This window comes from Bos indicus x Bos taurus, chromosome 19 (assembly GCF_003369695.1).
Source record: "Bos indicus x Bos taurus breed Angus x Brahman F1 hybrid chromosome 19, Bos_hybrid_MaternalHap_v2.0, whole genome shotgun sequence".
NCBI lineage: Eukaryota > Metazoa > Chordata > Mammalia > Artiodactyla > Bovidae > Bos > Bos indicus x Bos taurus.
Genome location: NC_040094.1, coordinates 57767328 through 57791721, shown reverse-complemented (window position 1 = coordinate 57791721; position 24394 = coordinate 57767328). Strand labels below are relative to the sequence as shown.

The 24394-nt window shown below is 48.7% G+C and overlaps 2 protein-coding genes across 7 annotated transcripts in view; one reads left to right on the top strand and one right to left on the bottom strand.

The window, feature by feature from the left end:
• The window catches only part of RAB37 (RAB37, member RAS oncogene family), a 68085-nt gene that overhangs the window by 20828 nt on the left and 22863 nt on the right, over nt 1-24394 (top strand). The window lies entirely within an intron of this gene.
• CD300LF (CD300 molecule like family member f) lies at nt 240-18806 on the bottom strand. Of its 4 annotated transcripts, none has more exons than XM_027518861.1 (7): nt 18607-18806; nt 7485-7814; nt 6035-6134; nt 4685-4794; nt 2349-2371; nt 1903-2052; nt 240-1426 (listed from the first exon to the last, which is right to left on the bottom strand). In XM_027518861.1, the coding sequence occupies exons 1-7, from the start codon at nt 18677-18679 to the stop codon at nt 1208-1210; spliced, it is 1005 nt and encodes a 334-aa protein (XP_027374662.1). In that variant the 5' UTR covers nt 18680-18806; the 3' UTR covers nt 240-1207. The 4 variants fall into 4 exon arrangements, with proteins under 4 accessions (XP_027374662.1, XP_027374660.1, XP_027374659.1 ...); XM_027518859.1 differs by having other exon boundaries at nt 240-1363; nt 18607-18783; XM_027518858.1 differs by having other exon boundaries at nt 6035-6080; nt 18607-18779.

Genomic DNA, 24394 nt, shown 5'->3' with positions numbered 1-24394 from the left:
AATGCCCAAGTTCAAATTTCAGTTCATCCACTTGCTAGGGGTAAAACTTGGTAAGTCACTGACCGTCTCTGTGCCCAGATTCCTCATCTGTAAGGTGGAGACAGTAATGAAGGCATCTTCTTAGGGTTGTAACAAGGAGTAAATCAGTTACTGCAGGTAAAGCATTTAGGGACGAGTGCCTGTCACAATAGTATATTTTTCCTATTGCTCCTGTAACAAATTACCACAAACACAGTGGCTTCGTGAAAATAATAATTTATTCTCCTGTAATTGTGGAGGCCAGAAGTAGGAAATCAGTCTCACTGGGCTAAAGTCAAGGTGTCGGACGGGCTGACTCTTCTGGGCGCCCCAGGGAAGGCTCCGTTCCTGCCTTTTCCAGCTCCTGGAGGCTGTGGCATTCCCTGGGTCCTGCCCATATCGTGCTGGCCTCTGCGCCTACCACCATCACCGTCTTCTTCTCTGTGACCCTCTCACTTCCCTCTTATAAGGACCCTTGGGCTTATATTTAGGACCCAGCTGGATAACCCAGAATAATCTCCCCATCCCCAGATCCTTGACCCCATTACATCTACACAGTCCCCTTTGCCCCAGAAGGTAATGTTCCCAGGTTCTGGGGATTTGGATGCAAATAACTTCAAGGACCATTATTCAGTCCACCATTCATGATAAAGTGAAAGTGTGAGTCACTCAGTCGTGTCCACCTCTTTGTGACCCTGTGGACTGTAGCCTGTCCACGGGACTCTTCAGGCAAGAGTACTGAAGTGGGTTGCCATTCCTTTCTCCAAGGGATCTTCCCAATCCAGGAATCAAACCAGAGTCTCCCACATTGCGGGCAGATTCTTTACCGTCTGAGCTACCAGGGAAGCCCACCACCCGTGATAAGCAATAAATAGAACTGAATTACTGTTATTACCATTATCATCCTGCGTACTCCCTCAGCAGCTCCAGATTGTATCCTCAACCCTGTCTCAAGCTGTGTGGGAGAGAACGGGATGTGGAAAGACCCCTGTCTAACTCTCAGAAGCTCCCTGAGACCAGACCCCATGCCATCAGACCAGAGCTGGCCATGATGCCAGCTTCATCAGTCAGAGACCTCAGTCACTGGCTGGTCCCCTGAGGGGACAGAGGGGGCAGAAAGCAGACAAATGGAGCAGGAAGGTACTCAGAGGTCTCGAGGGGGCTCAGAGAGGGGCCTCTGGGGCTGAGGCTAAGGCTTTCTGATGGTGCTGTACACTGTGGACTTCTCAAGGATCCTGCTGGGAGGGGGGTTGTTGAGATGCTCCATGTTGCTGTAGGTTGGCTGTTCATCCGAGGTGTCCAAAGACAGAGCTGCGTAGGTGATGCTGTCCCTGGAAACCTCAGCCTGCAGTGAAGATGTCTTCGGGGTTAGAGGGGTGTAGGGGATGTTGTCCCTGAAAACGTCAGCCTGCAGTGAAGATGTCCTCGGGGTTAGAGGTGCTGGCCAGAGGCTGCCCACATGTGGAGGAGGCCTTGGAGGACCCCAGGGAGACAGACCCTCCAGGACTTCTGGAGGCTTCTCCCAGGCCCTCCAGCCCCTCCTCCCTCCATTCAGCCAGGCACCCTGAGCTCCAGTTGTAGCAGAAGGTGCTCTCCCTCAATTCTGTGCCAGGGCAGCACATTTTGCACAGAATACCAGGTCACTCGGCCGCACCCAGCATATGGACCGTGTCTGACCGGACTCTGAGTCTCCAGTGCTGAGGTCTGGTACGGAGGTGATGCCAAAGGCCAAAAGCCCGCAAGGGCTCTGCCAGCCAGTCTTTCGACGGCTGCATCTTTGCTCAGCACCCACCTTCCCACGTGGGCGAGAGAAAACCCAGCCTCAAAGGAGGAGGCAAAAGTGGGTCTGGTCCGAGCCCCACAGCAGCCCCAGCGAGCACATACCGTGTTGGCATAGTCCCCGTCCCCTGAGTAGGCCTGCGGGGAGGAGGGGGCCCTCCCAGAGGCCTTCTTCCGGGAGGAGTCAGAGGGCTTTTCAATCTGCTGCAGGTTCAGGTCTGCGTAGCAGATGTCGCTCCCCAGGGGCTGAAGCACCTAGGAGACGAGACTCAGGTTCCTCTTCCATGGAGGGACACATGGCTCCCAGCTTCCTCTGCAACCTCCACTTCCTCTCAGCCTCCCACGCCTGCCCCCTCCCAAGCCCCCTCCCTTCTTGCTGATTCCAGCATCTTCCCGGGCCCCTTCCCAGCCCTTGCAGCTGGGTCGTGAGCATACGGGCACTTGGACACAGGGATTGTCTGAGGCACTTGGGCCTCGGTGCTCCTGGGAGATGGAAAACAAGAAGGGCAAGGTGTCCAGTGTTTCTGCTCTGACCTCGGGGACTCTCTTACCTGCACTGGGGATGTCCCAGAAGCTAAAAGACAAAAACAAGCAGAGTTAGAAAGCCCATTCAGAGACTCACCCGTGCCCCCAGGTCTGGGGAAGAAATGAAGTGAATTAGGCTTCAGGCTCAGAGAAGAGAGTGAGTGAGTGAGTGAGTGAGTGCGTGTGTGTGTGTGTGTGTGTGCGCACGCGCGCGTGCACGCTCAGTCTCTCAGTTGCATCCAACTCCTTGCAATCTCGTGAACTGTCGCCCCACCAGGGCCCTCAGTCCATGGAACTCCCCAGGCAAAGATACTGGAACGGGTTGCCATTTCCTACTCCAGAGGATCTTCCTGACTCAGGGATCAAACCCGCATCTCCTGAATTGCAGGCAGATTCTTTACTGCTGAGCCACCTGAGAAGAGACCTGGTTCTAATTCTCATCGTTCAGATGACAAATAAGGAGACCTCGGTCCATCTGTTCCCCACATCACAGAACTGTGTGATCAGTCAGCTATCAACTCCTCTGGGATTAGGCTCAGCCTAAAACTTCTGGAATTCTGCCCGTAACTCCACCATTTCTTGACCTGCCTGTCATCTTTCAGGGGTCAACTCAAGTCACACATACTTTCCACAGCTACACAGGCTGTCAAATCCCTCCCTTGCCGGCTGCCAGGGTATTTGATTTATGTCTGTCTCATCACCCTTCTGTGGTTAAAGAACCCACCTGCCAGTGCAGAAGACCCAGGTTCGATCCCTGGGTCGGGAAGACCCCTTGGAGAAGGAAATGCCAACCCACTCCAGTACTCTTGCCTGGAAAATCCCATGCACTGAGGAGGCTGGTGGGCTACAGTCCCTGGGGTCACACAAGAGTCGGACACGACTGAGCGACTAAACAACGAAACAACAACACCCTTGTCCCATTGAGTTCTGGTTAGTCTTCAGGTGGGATGTGGGCTGCTAGGTGGCCGAGCCTGTTCTGTGCTTTCCCGGTGCTGGCTGGACCAGGCACACAAGGGCTCCGGCAGCACAGCTTGCTCATGAGACAGGATTGTTCTAAGCTGGTCTCCAAGTGAAGCACTTGAGCTGAGTCAACACTCTATGGACCAGCGTTCAGCTGGTTCTTATTTCTTTATCTCCCTGCCATCTCCTGCACCTAGTTTTGGAGACTACAAAGAAATAATATAACCCCCACCCCCACCCCGGTTTTTAGGTGGGACAGAATGTATTTAGGTCACAGACAATACATTTGGGAGAAAATATGATGAGCCAAGAGTCAGGGCCCCGTGAGAGCTCGGGTCCCGCTGGATTCTGAGAAGGAGAAGGCGCAATCATTGTAAGAATGTGGAAGTGGAGCCAGACAGGAAAAGGGTTGGTTGAGCCCAAACCTCATGACTGACAAGTGCAGACTCGTGAGCAGGGGCCCTTCCCTAAAGGGTAAATTTACATAGAACAGGAGGGTAGCTTGAGAAAAGGCTGGAGAAGAGGAAGAGCAAAAATAGGCCTGGGGTCGTCCCTGGTAGCTCAGTGATAAAGAATCCGCCTGCCAATGCAAAGCCACATGAGTCTGATCCCTGGTCCCGGAAGATCCCACATGCCTTGGGGCAACTAAGCCCATGCGTGACAACTCTTGAGCCTACACTCTGGAGCCCAGGAGCCACAACTACTGAAGTCCTCATGCCCTGGAGCCCGTTCTCTGCAACAGGAGAAGCCACTGCAATAAGAAGCCTGCAGCTAGAGAGTAGCCTCTGCTAGCTGCAACTAGAGAAAAGCCTGAGCAGCAACAAAGACCCAGCATGGCCAAAAATAAATAAAAATGGGAGTGGCCACCAACCTTTCTGAGGAAACCCAGAGGACTGTATGTGTGTGTCCGAGCACGCGTGTGCATTCACGTGTGGGCGGTGTTTGCGCGTGCACGCGTGGCCATGGGTTCGTGCACCTGTGTGTCCATTCGCTCATGTGTGCACACCTTCCTGTGGGTGTCTCCCCTGCCCCCACGTCAACTCAGTCCCTCACGTCAAAACTCTAAAGGGTGTGGGTACCCTAGAAGGGCTGCCTGCCTAAGGCCATCATCACCTCTGCCATCGAGAGCCAAATCAGGAAAGGGACAGGGAGGCAGAGCCAAGAGGCAAGAAGAACAAGGAGGGACGTTCAAGACAGACTGACGCTGAAAGCTCCTGGGCTCACCTCCAAGCTCCAGCCCCTCAAACCGCCAGCTGCTGAGGCCTTCGGGACAGCGACCCTTCTGGAGTCTGCAGGCCATCCGTGGGTCCGAAAGCTCCGGGATGACCACACGGGCCATCAACCCCACGCGCTGCTACTCAGCCCAGCCCAGCCCAGCCCAGCATCAGCCCGGTCCCCTCACCTTTCTTCGGTCGCTTCGCCATTCTCCAAGCCACAAGTGAGGCCACCATGAAGAGAAGCAGCAACACGGCAAAGATGAGAGGAAGGAGGACGCTGAGCTTCAGGCCGTCGCTGATGGAAACGACAGAGGAGGCCCCCGTGGCTGACCTCCCCCCTTGACCTTATCCCACCCACCCAGGGGCAGAGATGGCCACACACCTTTAGACCTTCTGACTGCAGGGCTGTGGTTTCCAGCCTAGGAAACCCCTACTCCTGGGGGCCCTCAAAGATTTTTTTTTTTCCCTTTTCTTGGCCACACCGCAGGGCTTATGGGATTTTAGTCCCCTGACCAGGGATTGAACCTGCTCCCTCCACAGTGAAATCATGGAATCCTAACCACTGAACCATCAGGGAGTTCTCCAAAGATGTTTTTTTAATATTTCATTTATTCACGCTGAGTCTTAGCTGCAGCAGGCAAACTCTTAATTGCAGCACATGGGATCTAGCTGGGATCAAACCCAAGCCCTCCGCATTGGGAGCACAATGTTCTAGCCACTGGACCACCAGGGAAGTCCTGGTTTTAAAAAAAAAAAAAGAAAAGATGGAGAGGCATGTTCCACACAGGGCTGTGGGTCTGCAGGCCGAACAGAAATTGCGTGGCAAAGGCTCTGGGAAGGCTTTCCTATTTCTCTGCTCGCCCCCTGTGCAGGCTGAACAGCATCCTTCACCCAGTAGTTCACTCAGAACCTGAGATCTGTTTGGAAGCAAGATCTTTGCAGAGGTCGTCAAGTTAAGACGAGGTCACGCTGGATCAGGATGGGCCCAAGGCAAGTGACTGGTGTCCTTATAAAGGATAAATGTGTGGTCCAGTGGCTAAGACTCCTCACTCCCAATGCAGGGGGGCCAGGTTCAATTCCTGGTCAGGGAACTAGATCCCACAGCTGGCAACTAAGAGTTTACATACCGCAACTAAGACTCAGTGCAGTCAAATAAATAAATTTAAAAGGGGGGGGGCGGAAATTGGGGCACACAGACACACAGGGAGAAGGCCATGTGATATCAGAGGCCAAGGTTGGCGTGATGCTGCCACAAGCCAAGGAATGCTCAGCTTACCGGCAGCCCCCAAAAGTGAGGAGACTGGCCTGGGACAGACTCTACTTTAGAGTCCCAAGAAGGAGCCAACCTGCCCACACCTTGGTTTCATTTCTGGCCTCCTGAGCTGTGAGAGCAAGTGAGAGGGGGCGCTAGCATCCTTGAGCCCAAGAGTGCAGAGACAAGCTCTGGCTGGGACCTGGGACTACGAAGGGTGCCCCCTTCCGCGGAGTTTGGGCCCCATGGTCCATGAGGAATGGCAGCCTCGGAGCTGGCTTACCTGTCGTTGGAGTGGTGGCCGGTCGCAGCTGAGAAGCGAATATTATCTTTTGTGTTGACGGTGGAGGCGGTGGGAGGGGTGGTCGGCACTGTAGTTGGTGCTTGGCACAGAGACCAGGTTACACACCACTCTGCCTGCTCACCCGCCCGCCACCCTACACGTGGCTCTGAGTCTGGGGGATGGGGGTTTGGGGAGCATGGGCCTCCCTAACCTGAGTGTCTGGAGCAGGGCCAAGGGAGGGGCCGACAGCTCAGACTGCTCATATCTCCCTGGCCTCCAGGAGACTCAGAGCCTCAGAGGCAGTGGGGCTGGCACAGGTCCAGGGAGGTTAGACGGGGCCAGGGTCGCCTCAGGCCAAGGGCAGCTGGAGGGCAGCAGAATTCAAATGCTCCAGCTGCTCGTGACGGGGCCGCGGCCAGTGCCTCCCCCATCTACTTATCCACGAGGACAGGAGTAGAATGGGGGCTCCCAGGCAGCTGACACAGCCAAGATCTGTGACTTCAAAGGTCAGGACAAGCCCTGAGCAAAATCCCGAGGTTCAGGAAGAGCCTGCACTTGGAGGACGTTATTAAGCTCCCACTATGGGGACAGTTCTTAGGAATGTTGTCAGGATTGAATGAGATGATGTACATGTTGTACTTTACAAGTATAATGAGCCTCACAGGTTCCAGGTGTGAGCGTGGGGGGGCGGGGCGGAGCAGTGACTGTTGACTGTGTACCCAGCCCCCCTGCCACACAGGTGCCCCGTGAGCTGGTGCCGTCTATCTGAGGATCAGCAGAAGCAGAGCCCAATAGATAAATTATGTCAAACCAAGATTGCTGAGCTAACATGCCCAGGAGTGTTTGCCTTCTAGAAGGATTGAGGAAGAGAGTGTTCTTCAACTCAGATGTATAAATGGCTCATGATGGGGTTTCATGCACCAGAAATGCAGCCTTCTGACTGTGAAGCCCTTTCCAGACCCCAGAATTAAGCACAGCATCCCCACTGGGCTAGGACTTCCCCCTGAGATGGGATATGGAACATGCGGTGGGCATGGCAGCTCTGAAGTCCCAACCCCGAATTCCAGAAAGAGCATGAACACCCCCAGGGCAGCAGGGGTCCCAGGAAAGCACTGGCAGGAATCGGGGTCTCCAGGTCCCACAGAGGAGGGTCCCTTGGCCCACAGACTGACATGGGGACCACCACCTTCATCTCCTTGGGAGGAGACTCGGGCACTGACTGTGCACAGGGAAACAGGGTATTGGGAAAGCCTGATCCCGGCCCGGAGGCGGCCCTGGAGCCAGGAGAGCGTCGAGGGGAAGCCCGGCCCCTCCCAGCCCAGGTGGTCAGTGGGGGCTCCGTGAGCCCTCAGGACTCCCCCACCCCTGGGACATTCCCTCTGAGGGACAGTTGGGTCCCTGGACAGAGCAGGCCCTGAAGAGACACGTCCACACACACACATACTCTTACCTGGGTCAATGGTCACTTCTACTTTGTTCCCCAGGTCAGTTCCAGTTCTCTCAATCCCACACCAGTAAGTGTCTGAATCGTCCAGCCTGAGCTCCTCCATGGTCACGGTGAAAGAGCGGTCTTTCTGGTTGTCCCTGATGGACACGCGGCCCTCCTTCACCTCCTTCTCTGATCCAGTGGTTTTAACAACGAAGCGACAGTTGTTCCAGGCAGCCCCCCGGCACCACCACTTCACGTAGTGCTCATACCCAGGGTCATATTGACACTGCACAGTCAGTGAGCCCTGCTCCACACCTCTCACTGCTCTGGGACCCGAGATGGCAGATGAGCCTGGAAACACAAATCCATGTACCTGTCACCTCCCACCCTGGGGCAGGGCCACAGCCTCCTGTACTGTGAATAATTTAACCAGACCCAAGGGCCTCCTGAGCGGAGTAACAGTCAAGGAAAACAGATCAAGACAGACTTTTTGTCCTTCAAAATTCTAGCCAAAGTCACCAAGAAAATCCCATGAAAGCAGAACTACAGATCTCAATGAAACAAAAACATTGACACAGAGCAAGAGTACTTTCCTATAATTAACCCCTCTTCCCCTGTCTGGTGGGCTGCCATCTATGGGGTCGCACAGAGTCGGACACGACTGAAGCAACTTAGCAGCAGCAGCCCCTGTCTGTAGCCAGTAAGTCTTTCCATTTCCAGCAACGTCCGTTTGCAGCCATCCCTGTGTTATTCTGGTCTGATGGGGAGGAAAGAACAAAGGACCTATTTGCACAGAAGATGACTCTGTACTGTCGACCTCAGGAGCCCCAGGGGAAACATCCCCATCACCCAGCTCTGGAGAAACTGTTCCTAATGGTTCTAATTATGTCTACTGGTTCTGTAGTAAACCAGCCTGGTAGGAAAGTGAAAAAGCGAAAGTTAAGTCGTTCAGTCCTGTCCAACTCTTTGCGACCCCATGGACTGTAGCCTACGGGATCCTCCATCCATGGGATTTTCCAGGCAAGAATACCCTTGTGGGTTGCCATTTCCTTCTCCAGGGGATCTTCCCAACCCACCTTTGAAATTGACCAAAAGAGTAATGCCGATCAGTTTCCCAGTGCTCTGGAATTTTTATTACCCAGATCCCATTTCTTCCCACTGAATTGCTTTGGCTGCTTTGTCAAAAAGCAAATATGTGAGTTCTTTATGGATGTTCCATTCTGTTCCATTGATCTATCCTTATGAAGTTCCAATACTCTGGCTCCTTGATGTGAAGAGCTACCTCATTAGAAAACACTCTGATGCGGGGAAAGTTTGAAGGCAAACAGAGAAGGTATCAGCATAGGTTAGATAGCATCACCAACTCAATGGACATGAATTTGAGTGAATTCCAGGAGATGGTGGAGGACCAAGGAGCCTGGTGTGCTGCAGTCCATGGGGTCACAAAGAGTTGGACACGATTTAGCCACTGAACAAAAACAACAGCAATGCGAATCCATACTGTCGTGAACACTACAGCCCTGAGGGAAGGCAAGTATTATAGAGAAAAGCAGAAGCATTTTCTGATATATATGATTTTCTTGCTCTTTCTTCCGTTTCCTCCTCTTTGAAAGATTGGAGATACAGGGAAATATTTCTTTACTGTAAGGAAACAACACGTCAAGCGCCATGAAGCACGGCAGCCGTCACTAGCACTCCGTGTCCGAAGCTGGGAAGTGGTGAGGAGCTCGCAGTCTGGAGAGCAGACGCCCCTGGGTGGGGTTGGGGGCAACTTGTCCCATTGTCCTCATGCAAGAAGCAGGCGATGGGATTTCAGATCTTTATACTTTTGAGGAGTAGCTCAAATCTGGGTGAAATCTCTCTTTGAAACACCAGCTTAAATAGAAACAATAGCAATCTAGCCTGGGCCTCCCAGACCCATCTGCTGGCAGACCAGTTGTGTTCTGCTTAGGGATATTTTAGAGCACTAAATGCATGTATTAGAAAAGTAAAGAGGACTTGAATATATCAAACATTTATTTAAAAAGTTAAAACAAAACACAGAAGGAGGAGTAGAAAGAAAGAAAAAACTAGAAGAAAGGAAATAATGAAGGTAATAAAAATTAACGAAGTAGAGAGGCTTCCCTGGTGGCTCAGTGGTAAAGAATCTGCCTGCCAAAGCAGGGGACCCAGGTTCGATCCCTGACCACATGCCACATGGTCAACACACATTTGATTTTCTAAAAACTCTTAGCAAATTAAGAGTAGAACTTCCTATATCTGATAAAGATTATCGAGTAAAAGCCTCAGCAAATACCACAATGATTGTGAGATATTGGTGTATACTTTATAATCGTCAACCTGGACACTGATTCTGTACCCACTTTTCTGTATGTGTTTTCCATCTGTACATGTTATTTTCTGAAATTCTGACCAACGAAGTGAGACACAGAAAAGTATAAAATATATCATTTTGAGGGAAAATAATAACATTTAGGGAAAATATTTAAATCTTCAATTTAAAAGGATTTTCATTTTTAATGGAATTCAGTAGAGTGGCTAAAAACACAATAAATGTATTAAAAATCAGTGGCTTTCCTGTAAACTACTAACAAGTAATTGGAAAACAAAATGGAAAAGTGCTCATTTACAATAGCAATAAAAGTGTACTAAACACCAAGGAATAGCTTGAACAGAAACAATTAGGACTTATAGAAAAAAATCATATACAAACACTTTGAAATTTTCTTGACTGACATAAAGGTTTACGCATAAAAGAGCTATATTATAATTCTGAATGAAAATGCTACATATTGCAAAAATTTTCTTCCTTCCCAAATACATTTAAAGATTTAACTCAAAAACCCCCAGAACATTTTTAGAACATGTACATTTTTTTCTGATAGTCTCTGTCTATACATAGGTGTAGTATATATGTGTGTGTGTGTATATATGTCTATGCATGCATGTGTAATAAATATTATATGTAATGTATGCTAGAGGTTATCTGAATAAATGAAGAGACAAGAATTTTTAACATCTGAAAGTTGAGCAATGAGTAAGGACTTGCCTGCCAAATATTAAAATGGTACCAGGCCTAATAAAGAAGCCAGCTTGGAAATCTAACAAGACTAGATGAGCACCTCAATCGAACACAGTTAAGAGACTAAAAACAGACCTAGTCTATTTAAGAATTTTATATGCCATAGAAAACTATGGCGAAAGTGAAGAAAAAATTAAGAATCTCTTGATAAGGGTGAAAAAGGAGAGTGAAAAAGCTGGCTTAAAACTCAACATTCAAAAAACTAAGATCATGATATCCGGTCCCATCATTTCATGGCAAGTAGATGGGGAAACAGTGAAATCAGTGGCAGATCTTATTTTCTTGGGCTCCAAAATACTGCAGACAGTGACTGCAGCCACAAAGTTAAAAGATGCTTGCTCCTTGAAAGAAAAGCTTTGACAGTGTATTAAAAAGCAGAGACATCACTTTGCTGACAAAGGTCCAGATAGTCAAAGCTATGGCTTTTCCAGTAGTCATGTACAGATGTGAGAGCTGGACCTTTAAGAAGGCTGAGTGCCAAAGAATTGATGCTTTTGAATTTTGGTGCTGGAGAAGACTCTTGAGAGTCCCTTGGATAGCAAGAAGATCAAACCAGTCAATCCTAAAGGAAATCAGTCCTGAATATTCATTGGAAGGACTGACGCTGAGGCTTCGATACTTGGACCACCTGATGCAAAGAGCAGACTCATTGTAAAAGACCCTGATGCTGGGAAAGATTGAAGGCAGGAGGAGAGGGGAATGGCAGAGGATGAGATGGTTGGATAGCATCATCGACACAATGGACATGAGTCTGAGCAAACTCCAGGAGAGAGTGAAGGACAGGGAAGCCTGGGCATGCTGCAGTCCATGGGGTCGCAAAGAGTCGGACACGACTGAGCAACTAAACAGAAACAATATAGAAAACTAAAACAGGGAAAACTAAAACGGTAAACAGGAAAGGGAAGGGTGAGGGCATAACCCTCTCCTGCAGCCTCTCGGTGCACTCCATTAGGTAAATACAGAGAGATTAAGGAGGTCAGCCTGTTGATGAAAGCGAAAGAGGAGAGTGAAAAAGTTGGCTTAAAGCTCAACCTTCAGAAAACGAAGATCATGGCATCTGTTCCCATCACTTAATGGAAAATAAATGGGGAAATAGTGGAAACAGTGTCAGACTTTATTTTTGGGGGGCTCCAAAATCACTGCAGAGGGTGACTGCAGCCATGAAATTAAAAGACGCTTATTCCTTGGAAGGAAAGTTATGACCAACCTAGATAGCATATTCAAAAGCAGAGATATTACTTTGCCAACCAAAGTCCATCTAGTCAAGGCTATGGTTTTTCCAGTGGTCATGTATGGATGTGAGAGTTGGACTGTGAAGAAAGCTGAGCGCTGAAGGATTGATGCTTTTGAACTGTGGTGTTGGAGAAGACTTTGAGAGTCCCTTGGACTGCAAGGAGATCCAACCAGTCCATTCTAAAGGAAATCAGTCCTGGGTGTTCTATGGAAGGAATGATGCTAAAGCTGAAACTCCAATACTTTGGCCACCTCATGCGAAGAGTTGACTCATTGGAAAAGACTCTGATGTTGGGAGGGATTGGGGGCAGGAGGAGAAGGGGACGACAGAGGATGAGATGGCTGGATGGCATCACCGACTCGAGGGACGTGAGTTGGAGTGAACTCCGGGAGTTGGTGATGGACAGGGAGGCCTGGCGTGCTGCGATTCATGTGGTTGCTAAGAGTCAGACACGACTGAGTGACTGAACTGAACTGAACTGAACTGAAGGAGGTCAGCATAAAACAGGAAAGCATTTTTAAAACTGGAAGAAAATAGAAATGAATATTTATAAAATTTCTAGATGACAGGGAGCAGTTTTGAAAATTAAAATTAACGAATGACAGGAAACAAAGAGTCAGTAGGGAATCTGACTACATGCAAAGACAGCACTTGGACAAACCAATTAAAAAAGACTGAAAAGACAAAGAACAGACTGAGAGACGTATTTAGAACAACTAACCTAGAAAAGGATTAATAGTGTTTCTCTCTTTTTTAAGATTTTTTTATGTGGACCATTTTTAAAGTCTTTATTGCATTTGTTACAATATTGCTTCTGTTTTATGTTTTGACTTTTTGACCAAGGGGCATGCTCCCCAGCCAGGGATCGAACCTGCACTTGCTGCCTTGGAAGTCAGAGTCTTAACCACTGGGCCCCCAGGGAAGATACTATTCCCAATAGTGTCTCTCTTGATTAAGAATGTACAGAAGAAAAACATTTAAGACTCCATTTGGAAAACTGATGAGACGTAAGAGGCAAGTCACAAAGAAGAAATTTAGTGGCTAATAAAATTCAAGTGTTCAATTTAAACAACATAACAAACAAGAAATGTGGAAGACAACACCGCTTGTCATATATCAATGCAACCAAGTCTTGATGACTCACGTTTTGCTGACCAAGGCCAAGTGGTCCAGGCACTAGGAAAAGATGCTGGAAGGAAGGTAACTGGTTCAAACACACAGAAAGCCATAAGGCAGTTTCATGTGTCAAACACAGGCATGCCCTTTGGTCCAGTAATGATACTTCTAGGATTTAGTCCTCAGGAAACAATCAGAGAGGCACACAAAAAGGATGTGCACAAAGATTCATTACATAGTTAGCAAAAATAAAGGAAACAAAACCCACTTCCATCAATTGGGGAAATACGTACATAATGAAATAATGCAAACACTGATAATGAGGCTTAGAAATATTTTTAATTATGTGGAAAATTCTCATATGAAGTGAAAATTAGGGTTTTTTAAAATCATATACAGTATAATATCAACTAACTTTTTAAAATGCATAAAAAAGATCAAAAATAAGCTAGAATGTTAACAACTGGTTGCCTTGAGCATGAAGACAGACATGAGGTTTTTTATTTTTCCTAATTCTTCATTTTTTTTCTGTACTTCACTTTTTTTTTTTCCTGTACTTTTCCAATTATCAATAATAAGAACTTATTACTTTCAAAATCATAGAAAAACAAATGTCTGGACAGGGCTGTTTAATAGTGTGGTGGGCCGAGTAACAGCCCCTAAAGATGTCCTAACCTCCAAAACCTGTGAACACAATCAGCCTTACATGGCAAAAAAGGTCTGTGCAGATATGATTGAATTAAGGAAAGTCCTTATCAGAGGGAGGCAGGAGAGTCAGGGTCAGAGAAGGAGAGATAATCATGGAGCCGGGGCTGCGGTGATGTAGGGCCACATCCCAAGGAGATCGGGCAGCTTCTGGAAGTTAGAAGAGTCAAGGGGTTGAATTCTCCCCCTAGAGCCACCAGGAGAAATGTTGTCCTGTTGACTCATTTTAGACTTCTGATCTCTAGACTGTAATATAAATTTGCGTTCTTCTAATCCCCTATGTTTGTGGTTGTTTGTCCCAGAGCCCTAGGACTCTAACATAGACGGCCACCTCATCTTTAGTTGCCGCGACTCTAATGGCTTGTAGAGCATTTAGTTTTGGGCTTCCTTGGTAGCGCAGTGGTAAAGAACCCGCCTTCCAATGCAGGAGACGTGGGTTCAATTCCTGGGTCAGGAAGATCCTCTGGAGTAGGAAATGGCAACCTGCTCCAGTATCCTAGCCTGCAGAATTCCATGGACAGAGGAGCCTGGTGGGCTACAGTCCATGGGGTCCCAGAGAGTCAGACACAACTGAGAGACTGAGCATGCCCGCACTGACCCTTGAACCATCTGTCCACTCCCTTCTCAGACCCCTCTTCGGGGTGCCCACTCCCCATCAACCTTGGCAGAGCACTGGCTCTGCTTTGGGGAACCGTCCTGGCCCAGAGGCAGCCCGGAGCTCCAAGAAGCAGCACCTTCCCTGGGCATGGCTACTCACAGCCTGGATGATGGAGAATAATCCTAGATCAGGTGGAAAGTGAGCCACAGGAGGGAGGTGACTGACTCAGTGTCAGTAAGCAACAGGCGGGACTAGAGCCTGCCTCCAGCTCAACAGGGGACATCAGCTAGTCTCCGCTCTGGGTCAACACATCTGGGGTCTGGCCCACCTCTGCCACCACTTACGGTGAGGCCAAGTGGGACAAGGCAGCTAATTTTTCTCTGAAAAAAAAGTTTATTATTGCTGCTTAGTCGCTAAGCCGTGTCCAACATTTTTGCGACCCCATGGACTGTAGCCCAATAGGCTCCTTGGTCCGTGGGATTTCCCAGGCAAGAATATCGCAGTGGGTTGCCATTTCCTTCTCCAGGGGATCTTCCCGACTCAGGGATCCAACCTGCGTCTCCTGCATTGGCAGGCAGATTCTTTATCACTGAGCCACAAAAGAGAGTTATTAAAAGTCTTGCTTCTCACAGAAAATGAATTGCTATAAAGCCCCGTGGAAAGTTCTGGGTTGTTTTCTGCGTACTTTTGCAACAGTGAGCTCTCGAGAAGAAGGAAGCAGTGTTGGTTAAATGTGTTGCTTGTGATCGGAAGTCCTATGGTTAAGGCTGATCACAGGTTGGCCCCAAGGTCCACGCTGGCGACTAGGTTCTTATCAGCACACAGCTGTGCCGGTTCTGCTTCAGACAAACATTCCTGCTCTGTCCTAATCCCTCCCAAACCGTGGACATACACGCAGGCACTACTCTCACATCTGCTAGCTATCAAGTTCCCCTGTTCCAGATGTCAGGGGGAAGAACAAAACCCTCTATGTGCCTTCCCCACCTTGCTTGTCAATTTGTCCCCTAACTTCTCACCCCAGATCTACCTCCTCTGTTTCCACACTGAAACTCAAGGCTGAGCATCCACAAGCCATCTCCAGCCGCCCACGAGCCACACGTCTCTCTCCTCCTCTAAGACCTTTTCCCCTAACAGATAAAAGCAACCTCCCCACCAGTGGCTCAGTGGGTAAAGAATCAGCCTGTAACGCAGGAGACAGAGGACGTGGGTTCAATCCCTGGGTCAGGAAGATCCCTTGGAGGAAAAAATGGCAACCCGCTCCAGTATTCTTGCCTGGAGAATTCCCTGGACAGAGGAGCCTGGTGGGCTACAGTCCATGGGGTCAAAAAGAGCACACAGCAGAGAACCTCCCAATCAGCCCCAACAGGAGCATATGGGGCCTTAACAAAGGCCTTCTGTTCCTCAGACGTACAAAGGTCAAGCTCATTTCCATATGAGAGCCTTGCTGTCCCCTGTGCCTGAGAAACTTCCTCCATCTGAAGTACCTGCTCCTTCTTGTCCTCCAGGTCTCAGCGAAGGTGGCTCCCCTCAGAGGGCTCCTTCTAAGCCCACCCCATCGAAAGCACTCCCCCCGCCCCCTGAGTCGGGGCATGGCGCTTAGCTTTGCTCACAGCATGCATCGTTTTCATTTCTACGCCCGATGGACTGAATGATCAAAGCAGACCATGGGAGACAGTCACAGGTCACCAAGGGCTGTCCAGGTGTCGTGCCTTCTGGAGCCTCAGATCCAAAGGTGACCACAGAAAGTTTTCTCAGGAGACCATAACTGCTCCTAACTGTTCTCTCTGCTCTTTGATTATTTTCTTATTGAGATATAATTCACACATCACGCAATTCCCTGTCTTAAGTTGTACAGTTCAGCGGTTTTGTGAGATGCTCACGAAGCTGTACAAATATCACCACTAATTCCAGAACGTAGTCATCTAAGAGAGAGGGGTCTCTCTCAGAGACCCCGTATGAAGGAGTCCCTCCCCCGACTCGCTCCCCAGCCCCTGGGGACGACTAATCTGTCTCTATGAAGTTACATATTCTAAACATTTCGTATGCATGGAATACAACATATACCCTTTTGTGTTTGGATTCTTTACCAAGCTTAACGTTTTCCAGATTTATCCAGATTGTAGCACGTGTCAGTACCTCCTTCATTTTTATGACTAGTGTACCATGGTATGAGTACACCAAGTTTTAATTTATCCATCCATCAGTTGACAAGCACTTAGACTGTTTCCGCTATTTACCTCCCATGAACTACGTTGCCGTGAACATTTGCATACACATTTTTTACATGAACGTATGTCCTTCATTGTCTTGGATATATACCTAGGAGTGGAATTGCTGGCTCATGTGGTAACCACATGTTTAATATTTTCATGAATGTCAAATTGCTTTCCAAAGTGGCTGCACCATTTCAGAATCCCATGAGCAATGTCCTCTCCAGGTAATGTTAACAGCCTCAATTGTTTGATTCTATAAAGTAGAAGGACAAAGATTCGGGGGGTGGGGTGGGATGGGCATTATAGCAATCGCTGTTCCCTGTCCATTAGATGCATTCACTCATTCAACCAATACTCACTATTTGTCTCAACTGCACCTGCCGTGGTTGTAGGCACAAAAATCCTGGCCCTCCTGAAGTTTATATTCTATCAAAGTGAGGGAAGGGAGAGGATAAAGCATGGAGAAACATAATGCAAGGGAATTGCTTTTTCTTCTTCTTCTTCTTTTTGGCCACATCGCGTGGCATGTGGAACTTCCCCAACCAGGAGTCAAACACAAGCCCCCTGCAGTGGAAGTGCAAAATCTTAACCACTGGACCATCAGGGAAGTCCAGAGAATGGCTATTTTCATTAGGGTCATCAATGATGGCTTCAATGAGAAGCAAAGATGGGAAGGAAGTGAGGACCAGAGCCTTGGCTCTCTGAAGAAGAGCACTGTGCAGACTGAACATCAAGGGCCGAGGGCCTGTGGTGGGACCATGCCTGGCATGGTCAAAGAACATCGAAGAGGCTGGGATGGCTGGCGTGGGTTGAGCTAGAGGGAGCAGAGTGCAAGAGGAGACCGGGAAATGGTGTGGAGACCCAGATGGTATCACCTGGTAGCCTCTGTAAGGACTTTGGATTTGTACTCTAGGAGGGAGGTCATTGGACAGTTTTGACCAGAGAAGAGACAGGATCTGGCTTACATTTCAAAGGCTCACTATGAGATATGAGAGAAGTGATGGACGCCCCTGGGGTTCTGCCTGAGCACCTGAAAAGATGGAATTGCCAAACACAAAGATGGGAAAGAAAGGAATTTGACGGAGGAGATGTGGTCAGGCCACATTTGAAATGTCAACATCTGGGACTTCCCTGGCGATCCAGTGGTTGAGGTTCTGCGGGGACCCAGGTTCCTTCCCTGGTCCAGGAACTGAGACCCCACAGCTCAGGGCGTGGACAAAAAAAAAAAAAGAAGTGTCAACATCTGAGTGAAGAAGTCGAATGGAGAGCTGGATAGAAGATTCTTGAGCGCAGGGAGATGTCCAGGCTAGGGATACAAAAACAGGAGCCATCTCAGAGAGGAGGTGAGATCAACAAGAGGCTGATTCTAGAGACAGAAGGTGCTCAGACACTGAGCTCTGCGGTCCCCCAACCTGTCCAAGCCAAGAAGACCCCCTTGACTTTTAATCACAATGAGATCCATGGGACTTCCCTGGATGTCCAGTGGTTAAGACTCACGCTTCTAACAAGTCTTAACCATGGGATCAATCCTAGGTTGGGTGACTAAGATCCCTTGTCCTGCGTGGCATGGCCAAAAAAACAAAAAGGTCTCCATCAACTTCAAGCTGACTTCAACCCTCTGTCTCTGCTCACATCCTAGCCCCCTTTTCCTCCTCATCCTACCATGCTTAGCTTCTCTCGACCTTTCCATTCTATTTCCTTCTTCCCCAAAAGCCTAGAACCATCTCTTCCACTCCATCAGGCAAATCCCCTGCTTCCCTTCCTTCCAGGTCCCCTTCACCCTCACCCCTTCTCCAGAGGCTTCCCTTGCTCATAACACTTTCTGGAAGGTGAGAGCAGGGGTGCGTACTCCCCACTTCTCCTGAGCACCCAGGGCGCCTCTGCTTCTCCCCCACCAGTGGTGGCCACCAGTCTGTCCATTCTGAAGGATCAGCCCCCAGAGGTCAGGAGTTATGCCTGGTGCTGGCTTCATCGTGAAGACCACGCTCCACCTTCCGCGTTGGCCGTGTGGGCCCTGAAACACTGAGCGCAGGGTTGAGTGGATGAAACACACACGCTCACAACTGGAGGAACTGCTTAGAAACAGAGCTGGTGCCTCAGCAGGACGCCTTGCTGAGCCCACTCTCTCCTCTGCCAGGCACTTCCTCCCGCCCCCATCAACTTTCCCTGGGCGAACAGACCCGCAGCCCGCTCACCTGAAAGCCGGAGGAAGAGGCAGAAGAGCAGCGGCAGGTGCATCTTATCTTCGCACGGCTTCAGGTGCAGCATGTCAGGGAGAACCAGCTGCAGCCTCTGCTTCCAGCCCTTCTGCTTTCGCTTACTCTCACTCTCGCACTTCCTCCTTTGGTCCTTTCCCACTGGCAAATGAGATGAAAAGCGGAAGGAGGCAGGATGGGTGAAATTTCAAGGCCATGCAAGAAGCGATCATGAATAAGCTTTTGAGAAATACCTCCCTGGCCGGAGCCTCGATGGGTTCTCTAAAAGGAGAACTCTGCTCCTTCTCAGCCTTGAAGGTTGCAGACCCGCTGGGTCTGAGCAGCTTTTACTCAGTCCTTCTCCCCTGGTGGGAGGATTGGGATAGGGGGAGCCTGGTACCACTGGAGAAGTTGTGGAGAGCTGAGACTGATGGACACAATGGCCTACACGTGGGATTTCAAGCATAGCTGAATCTCAGGAGCCCGGAAGCTCAGGAATTCTACTTAATCACAGTGGCACTTGGGCCAAAGTCACAGGAGAGATTCTAGATTCCAGGCTAGCCCAGAGATGGGAAGCAGAGGATGAGGAAGTATCAAAACCCACATGACTGGGACTTCCCTGGTGGTGCAGGCTCCAGTACAGGGGGCAAGGCTTCAATCTCTGGTTAGGAAACTAAGATCCCAGGCGGCTCATGGGGCAGCCGAAAAAAATTTTTAATAAATACATTAATTCATTAAAAAAAAAAAAAACCAGAGTACCTACTAAAAGAAAAGGGCTCAAAGAGTAGGAATATGTGATCAGGGAACTCCTGGTCCAGTGGGCAAGAGGGGCCTCTGTCCTGAGAACATACCAGAAACTCTTATCACTGTGCCCAGCTTACAAGGTGAGCATCTGTGAATATCGATTCTAGCCTGAATCCTCCAGAAACGTGTCAGTTATACCTTCCTGAAGAAACCAGCTCACTGTTCATGGCTATTCCCCCCCAGCACCTCACCCCTCAACACACACTGCAATAGCTGCTTCTTACAGTGGACATAAAGGATGCACCCATCAGCGTCCCCCGTCTGACTCCCTTTCTGTGTTGTCAGAGTTGTCATCCTTCCCTCCCCTTCCGCTATCAGAGTCCCAGCAAGACCTGGGATGAAGCCCAGAAATTAGGAAAGGACCAGACCTTTCTCAGCTTTTGTTCCTGGAGGCATGTTTGCCGTGTGCCCCGCATACCTGGTGATGTCTCGGGGAGCGAGCGAGTCCCAAGGAGAGATCTGAGCCCCTCGTGTCCTTATCAGGAGTGACTAGGTGTCAGAAGGTTATTTGCACAGGAAAATGCAGCAGCTGATAAGCAAGGGTTTTCCAGGATGTGGCCAGAATTGGCTTCTCACATTACATCCTTCCAGGCGGTCAAGTCAGGTCAATGATACAGAGTGAGAACTCAGTCAGCCCTCCGTCCCTACCCTGCTGCTCGGCAGAACCATCCTCGGCCTGTGACCCTGAATAGCTATCATGAGAGACATCTGGCCTCAGCAAACAGAGACATCATTTGGCTTCCAGGGGAAATGACCAATGAGTTAAGTAAGATGGGGCACCCTGGAAAGCAAGGGGCACATGTTTTGAGGGGTGTGGGATGATCTTTCCTTTCTCAGGCACAGTCAGTAAGAAGCGAACAGTCTCTGAGCTGCTCCAAATTTCAGCCTGTGTCCTGACCCTCTGATCCTGGGCTTTCCTGGGTCAAAAACAGAGATTCTGCTTGGAATCAACAAAGAGAATTCTCTGGGGACATCCCTGGTGATCCAGAGGTTAAGACACCTTGCACACTTCCAGGGAAAATGCCAATTTCTTTGTATCTTGATTGGGGTAGTGATTACATTGGTATATACATTTGTTAAAACTCTTTCACTTATACCCGACAATGTGCGGCTTTTATTGTACATAAATTATACCTCGGTAAAGTTTATTAAAAAGAAAGAAAGACTTCACCTTCCAATGCAGCCTGTGCTGGCTTAATCCCTGCTCAAGGAGCTAAGACCCCACATACCTCGTGGCTATAAAACAGAAACAAAATTATAACAAATTCAATAAAGACTTTAAAAGTGGTCCACATCAAAAAAAGAATTCTCTGAATGTCTCTAAGTGACAGCGAGTCTATTCCTCTACACAAATGCCTCTGGGGACTAGAGGAATGTCAGGCTCTTCTGGGAGCCCTGTGTCTTCAATGACCCTTTTGAGGCTCTCCTCCTGGCTCGGCCATCGACATCTGCACGAGTCTGTTACCTCGCTGGGCTCCCACATCTCCATGTGTGAAGGAGGGGATTGGACGGATCATCTGAGATTCCCCTGCTCTGAAGCACCTGTGTGTGTGACTGTGTCACACGTGCATGTATGTATGAGCACATGTGTGGTGTGTCCATGTTTGTGCCTGGGCCCGTGTGTGGGAGCTGTGTTACGAGTGTGTATTGTTCTGTGTGTGCTAGTGCTGTGTGTGCACAGGCGTTGTGGTTCAGTTGCTATGACTCTCTGCAACCCCAGGGACTGCGGTACACCAGGCTCCTCTGCCCTCCACTATCTCCCAGAGTTTGCTCAAATAATTCATGTCCACATGTGCAGCGTGTGTGTGTTGATGCAATCGTTGGGTTGTCCTGATGACTAGGAACAGAAACGCACTCAAGCTGCCTCTCTAGGTCACATCGGGCTTACAAACTACAATCTTTTTTTGGACTCAATCTTTTCAGGAGCTTCCCAGGTGGCGCTAGTGGTAAAGAACCCACCTGCCAGGTAGGAGACCTCAGAGATACAGGTTTGATCCCTGGGTCAGAAAGATCCCCTGGAGGAGGGCACGGCAACCCACTGCAGTATTCTTGCCTGGAGAATCCCATGGACAGAGGAGCCTGGCGGGCCCTAGTCCATGGGTCGCAGAGAGTCAGACATGACTGAAGTGACGGCATGCAGGCAGGGGGAGGAGCCCCTGTATGGAAAAGGCCGGTTTCACTGGGTCTCTCCCACTCTAGAATGGAAGGTCCACGAGATGGCAGTTGCCAGGCCCACTGGGGAATTACAAAACCAAAGTCTAAACCAGGTGGACCTGAAGGAACTAATACTCTCAGTGGAGGAGCAAATGCAAACAGTGCTTAGCCAGACATCATGGGACCAGAGCAGACAGCTGCCCAGAATCCAGGTGCCAACGCTGGGCTGAACCGGTCTCCCTCTGGGCTCTGCCACCAGCAAGACGACGGCTCCCCTCACTGGGGCTTCGAGCTTCTTTGTGAAAGTGAGGAAGAGGCCACGGATCTGATGGAACTTAAATGTCAGCACCCCTCACTTGCCCAGGCCCCTATATCAAATTCTGTATTCATATTTAAGGATTCTTTTCCCCCCCTTTTGTGTGTGTGTGTGTGTGTTATTTATTTATTTGTCTGTGCCGGGTCTTGGTTATTGCACCTGAGATCTTTAGTTATGGCAGGGATGTGGGATCTAGTTCCCTGACCTGGGATCGAACCCTGGGCCCCTGGGTTGGGAGCGCAGACCCTTAGCCACTGGACCAGCAGGAAGTCCCAGGATTCTTTTAAAAAGGGCCTCCAACGTTATATGAGCTTCAGGCCTGGGATAAATGGTCCCACCCTGGGTATCCACCCCTTGACCCCAGAGCTCTTCTCACAAAAAGGAAGAGTCTCTTGCCCTCTGTTTGAGTCTGGACCAGACTCGGGACTTACTTTGCCCAAGAAAATGCAGCAGAAGCGATGGTGTGCCATTTCCCAGCCCCAGCCCACGGGCCCTCCTGCATTTGCTTTCTTCTCCTGCTTCTCTACTTCCTCCTTGAGAATGCACCAGGCTAACCAGCAGATCAAGGGCCACGCTGCTCTGGCCAACAGCCTGCTGACTCCCAGACACGCAAGGGAGCCCAGCTGAGACCACAAAGACCACCCAGACTAAACCGCCCATTCACAAACTTGCTACACGCCACTGAGCTTCGGACAGCTCACTGCAGCATTATTGTAATCGAAAACTAAAGGACGACCCCACGAAATCCAGGCCCACCCACCAGCGGCTGCCTCATTCTCCACTCCGCGGCTTTAGCTGCCCCGTGGTTTCTGTTCACCCCAGTCCCCTCTGCCCTCTGACTTTTCCATGCAGCTCTTCACAGATGGCCTGTACTGCCCCTGCTATCTCAACACCTCACCTCACCTCTCCCTCTAATGTGGTTCAGATCAGAAGGGTCCTTGGACCGCTAGTCATCCGTGGCTTGTGATTCAAAACTAGAAGTTGCTCTAAGCTAAGAAAGCAATACATGTTCATTTCAAGAAAATAAATTGTGAAATACAGATAAGGTTGAAAAAAAAAAAAAAACAAGGATATAATTGCCTTCATCTCATCACCCTGAGATAATCACTTTTAACTTTCAGGTTTATACTTCACCTGTCTTTGATCTCTTCCTGCAGAAAAGCAAAGTTATTCCAGAAATCAGGAGGAGACACTAATGTGTGAGTTCATATCACTCACTTCTCAACAGATTTCCATCACAAACAACACCATCTTCTTTGAGAAAAGACGTCCTATAAAACAAATACCATCAAGAAGTTTGGTTTTAGGGAATTCCCTTGCAGTCCAGTGGTTAGGACTTGGAGCTTTCACTTCCAAAAGCCTGGGTTCAAATCCTGGTCAGGGAACTAAGATCCGGCAAGATACGTGGCACAGCGGAAAAAAAAAAAAGGACGGTTTTAAAGCTTTGGAGAGCAGAACCAACTCATGTTTCTTTTTGGTAGAAATGCCTCCAGGGACTAAAATCAAAAACTCCTCTTGGTCACATTGGACTTGCAGACTACAGTCTTCTTCAGATTCCAAAATAATGTGTATTCATTGTTGAAGAATAATGAAATACAGAGGAACCCAAACAGTGCATGGTAAATCAGTTCTAATCCCACCCCAGAGACAACCACTGTTGAATATAAGTATATGTTTCTATTACCAATTTTGTGTTCTTTTCTTTAGAAAAGCAGTTTATTTCAGGTTAAGTAAAGGATCACTCCTGTATGACTTTACTTCCTCAATTAGTTTATTACATTTATTAGGGATCTTTAATACAGAAAAATTCAAAAAGTAAACAAAGCCAATAATGCCCTCTTTGAAATAATCCCAGTTAACATTTCTTTAAAAGGTAATGCAAACAGAGTTTTTTTAAGTGTGGGAGAGATAAAAGGAAAAAGAAAATTCTCCTTTCCGACCCCACTTCACTATGTCCAGAAACTCAAAAGTAACCATTGTCAGACTCTATTGCCTCTTTTTAAAAAAGCTTATGCCCGGACTTCCCTGGTGGCCCAGTAGTTAAGACTCCAAGCTTCCAGTGCAGGAGGCATAGGTCCGATCCTTCACTGGGGAATTAAGATCCCATATGTCACTTGGTGTGGCCAAAAAAATTTAAGAAGTAGACTTTAAAGCTTATGCATAACTAGAATATGCATCTCAGTGAAGCACATGTAAGTCATCATACAAGCAGACCTCTCTGCACCTTCATCTTTTGGTTAATAATCAAGTTTTTTCCAAATAGCACATACAGATTTTCCTCATTCTTTTATCATTCACAATATTGCATTACATGTAAATTCTAGAGTTCACTTCACCAGTCCCAACTACTGGATTATCTGCCCCTACAAACACTACAGTGAGCAGTCCTGTACATATATCTTGGTGCACTTTTGCAAGCAAAGCCCTAGAACTGCTGAGTGGAAAAAAATTTGCATTTGTAACTTTGATCAGTTCAGTTCACCTCAATTGCTCAGTCATGTCTGACTCTTTGCA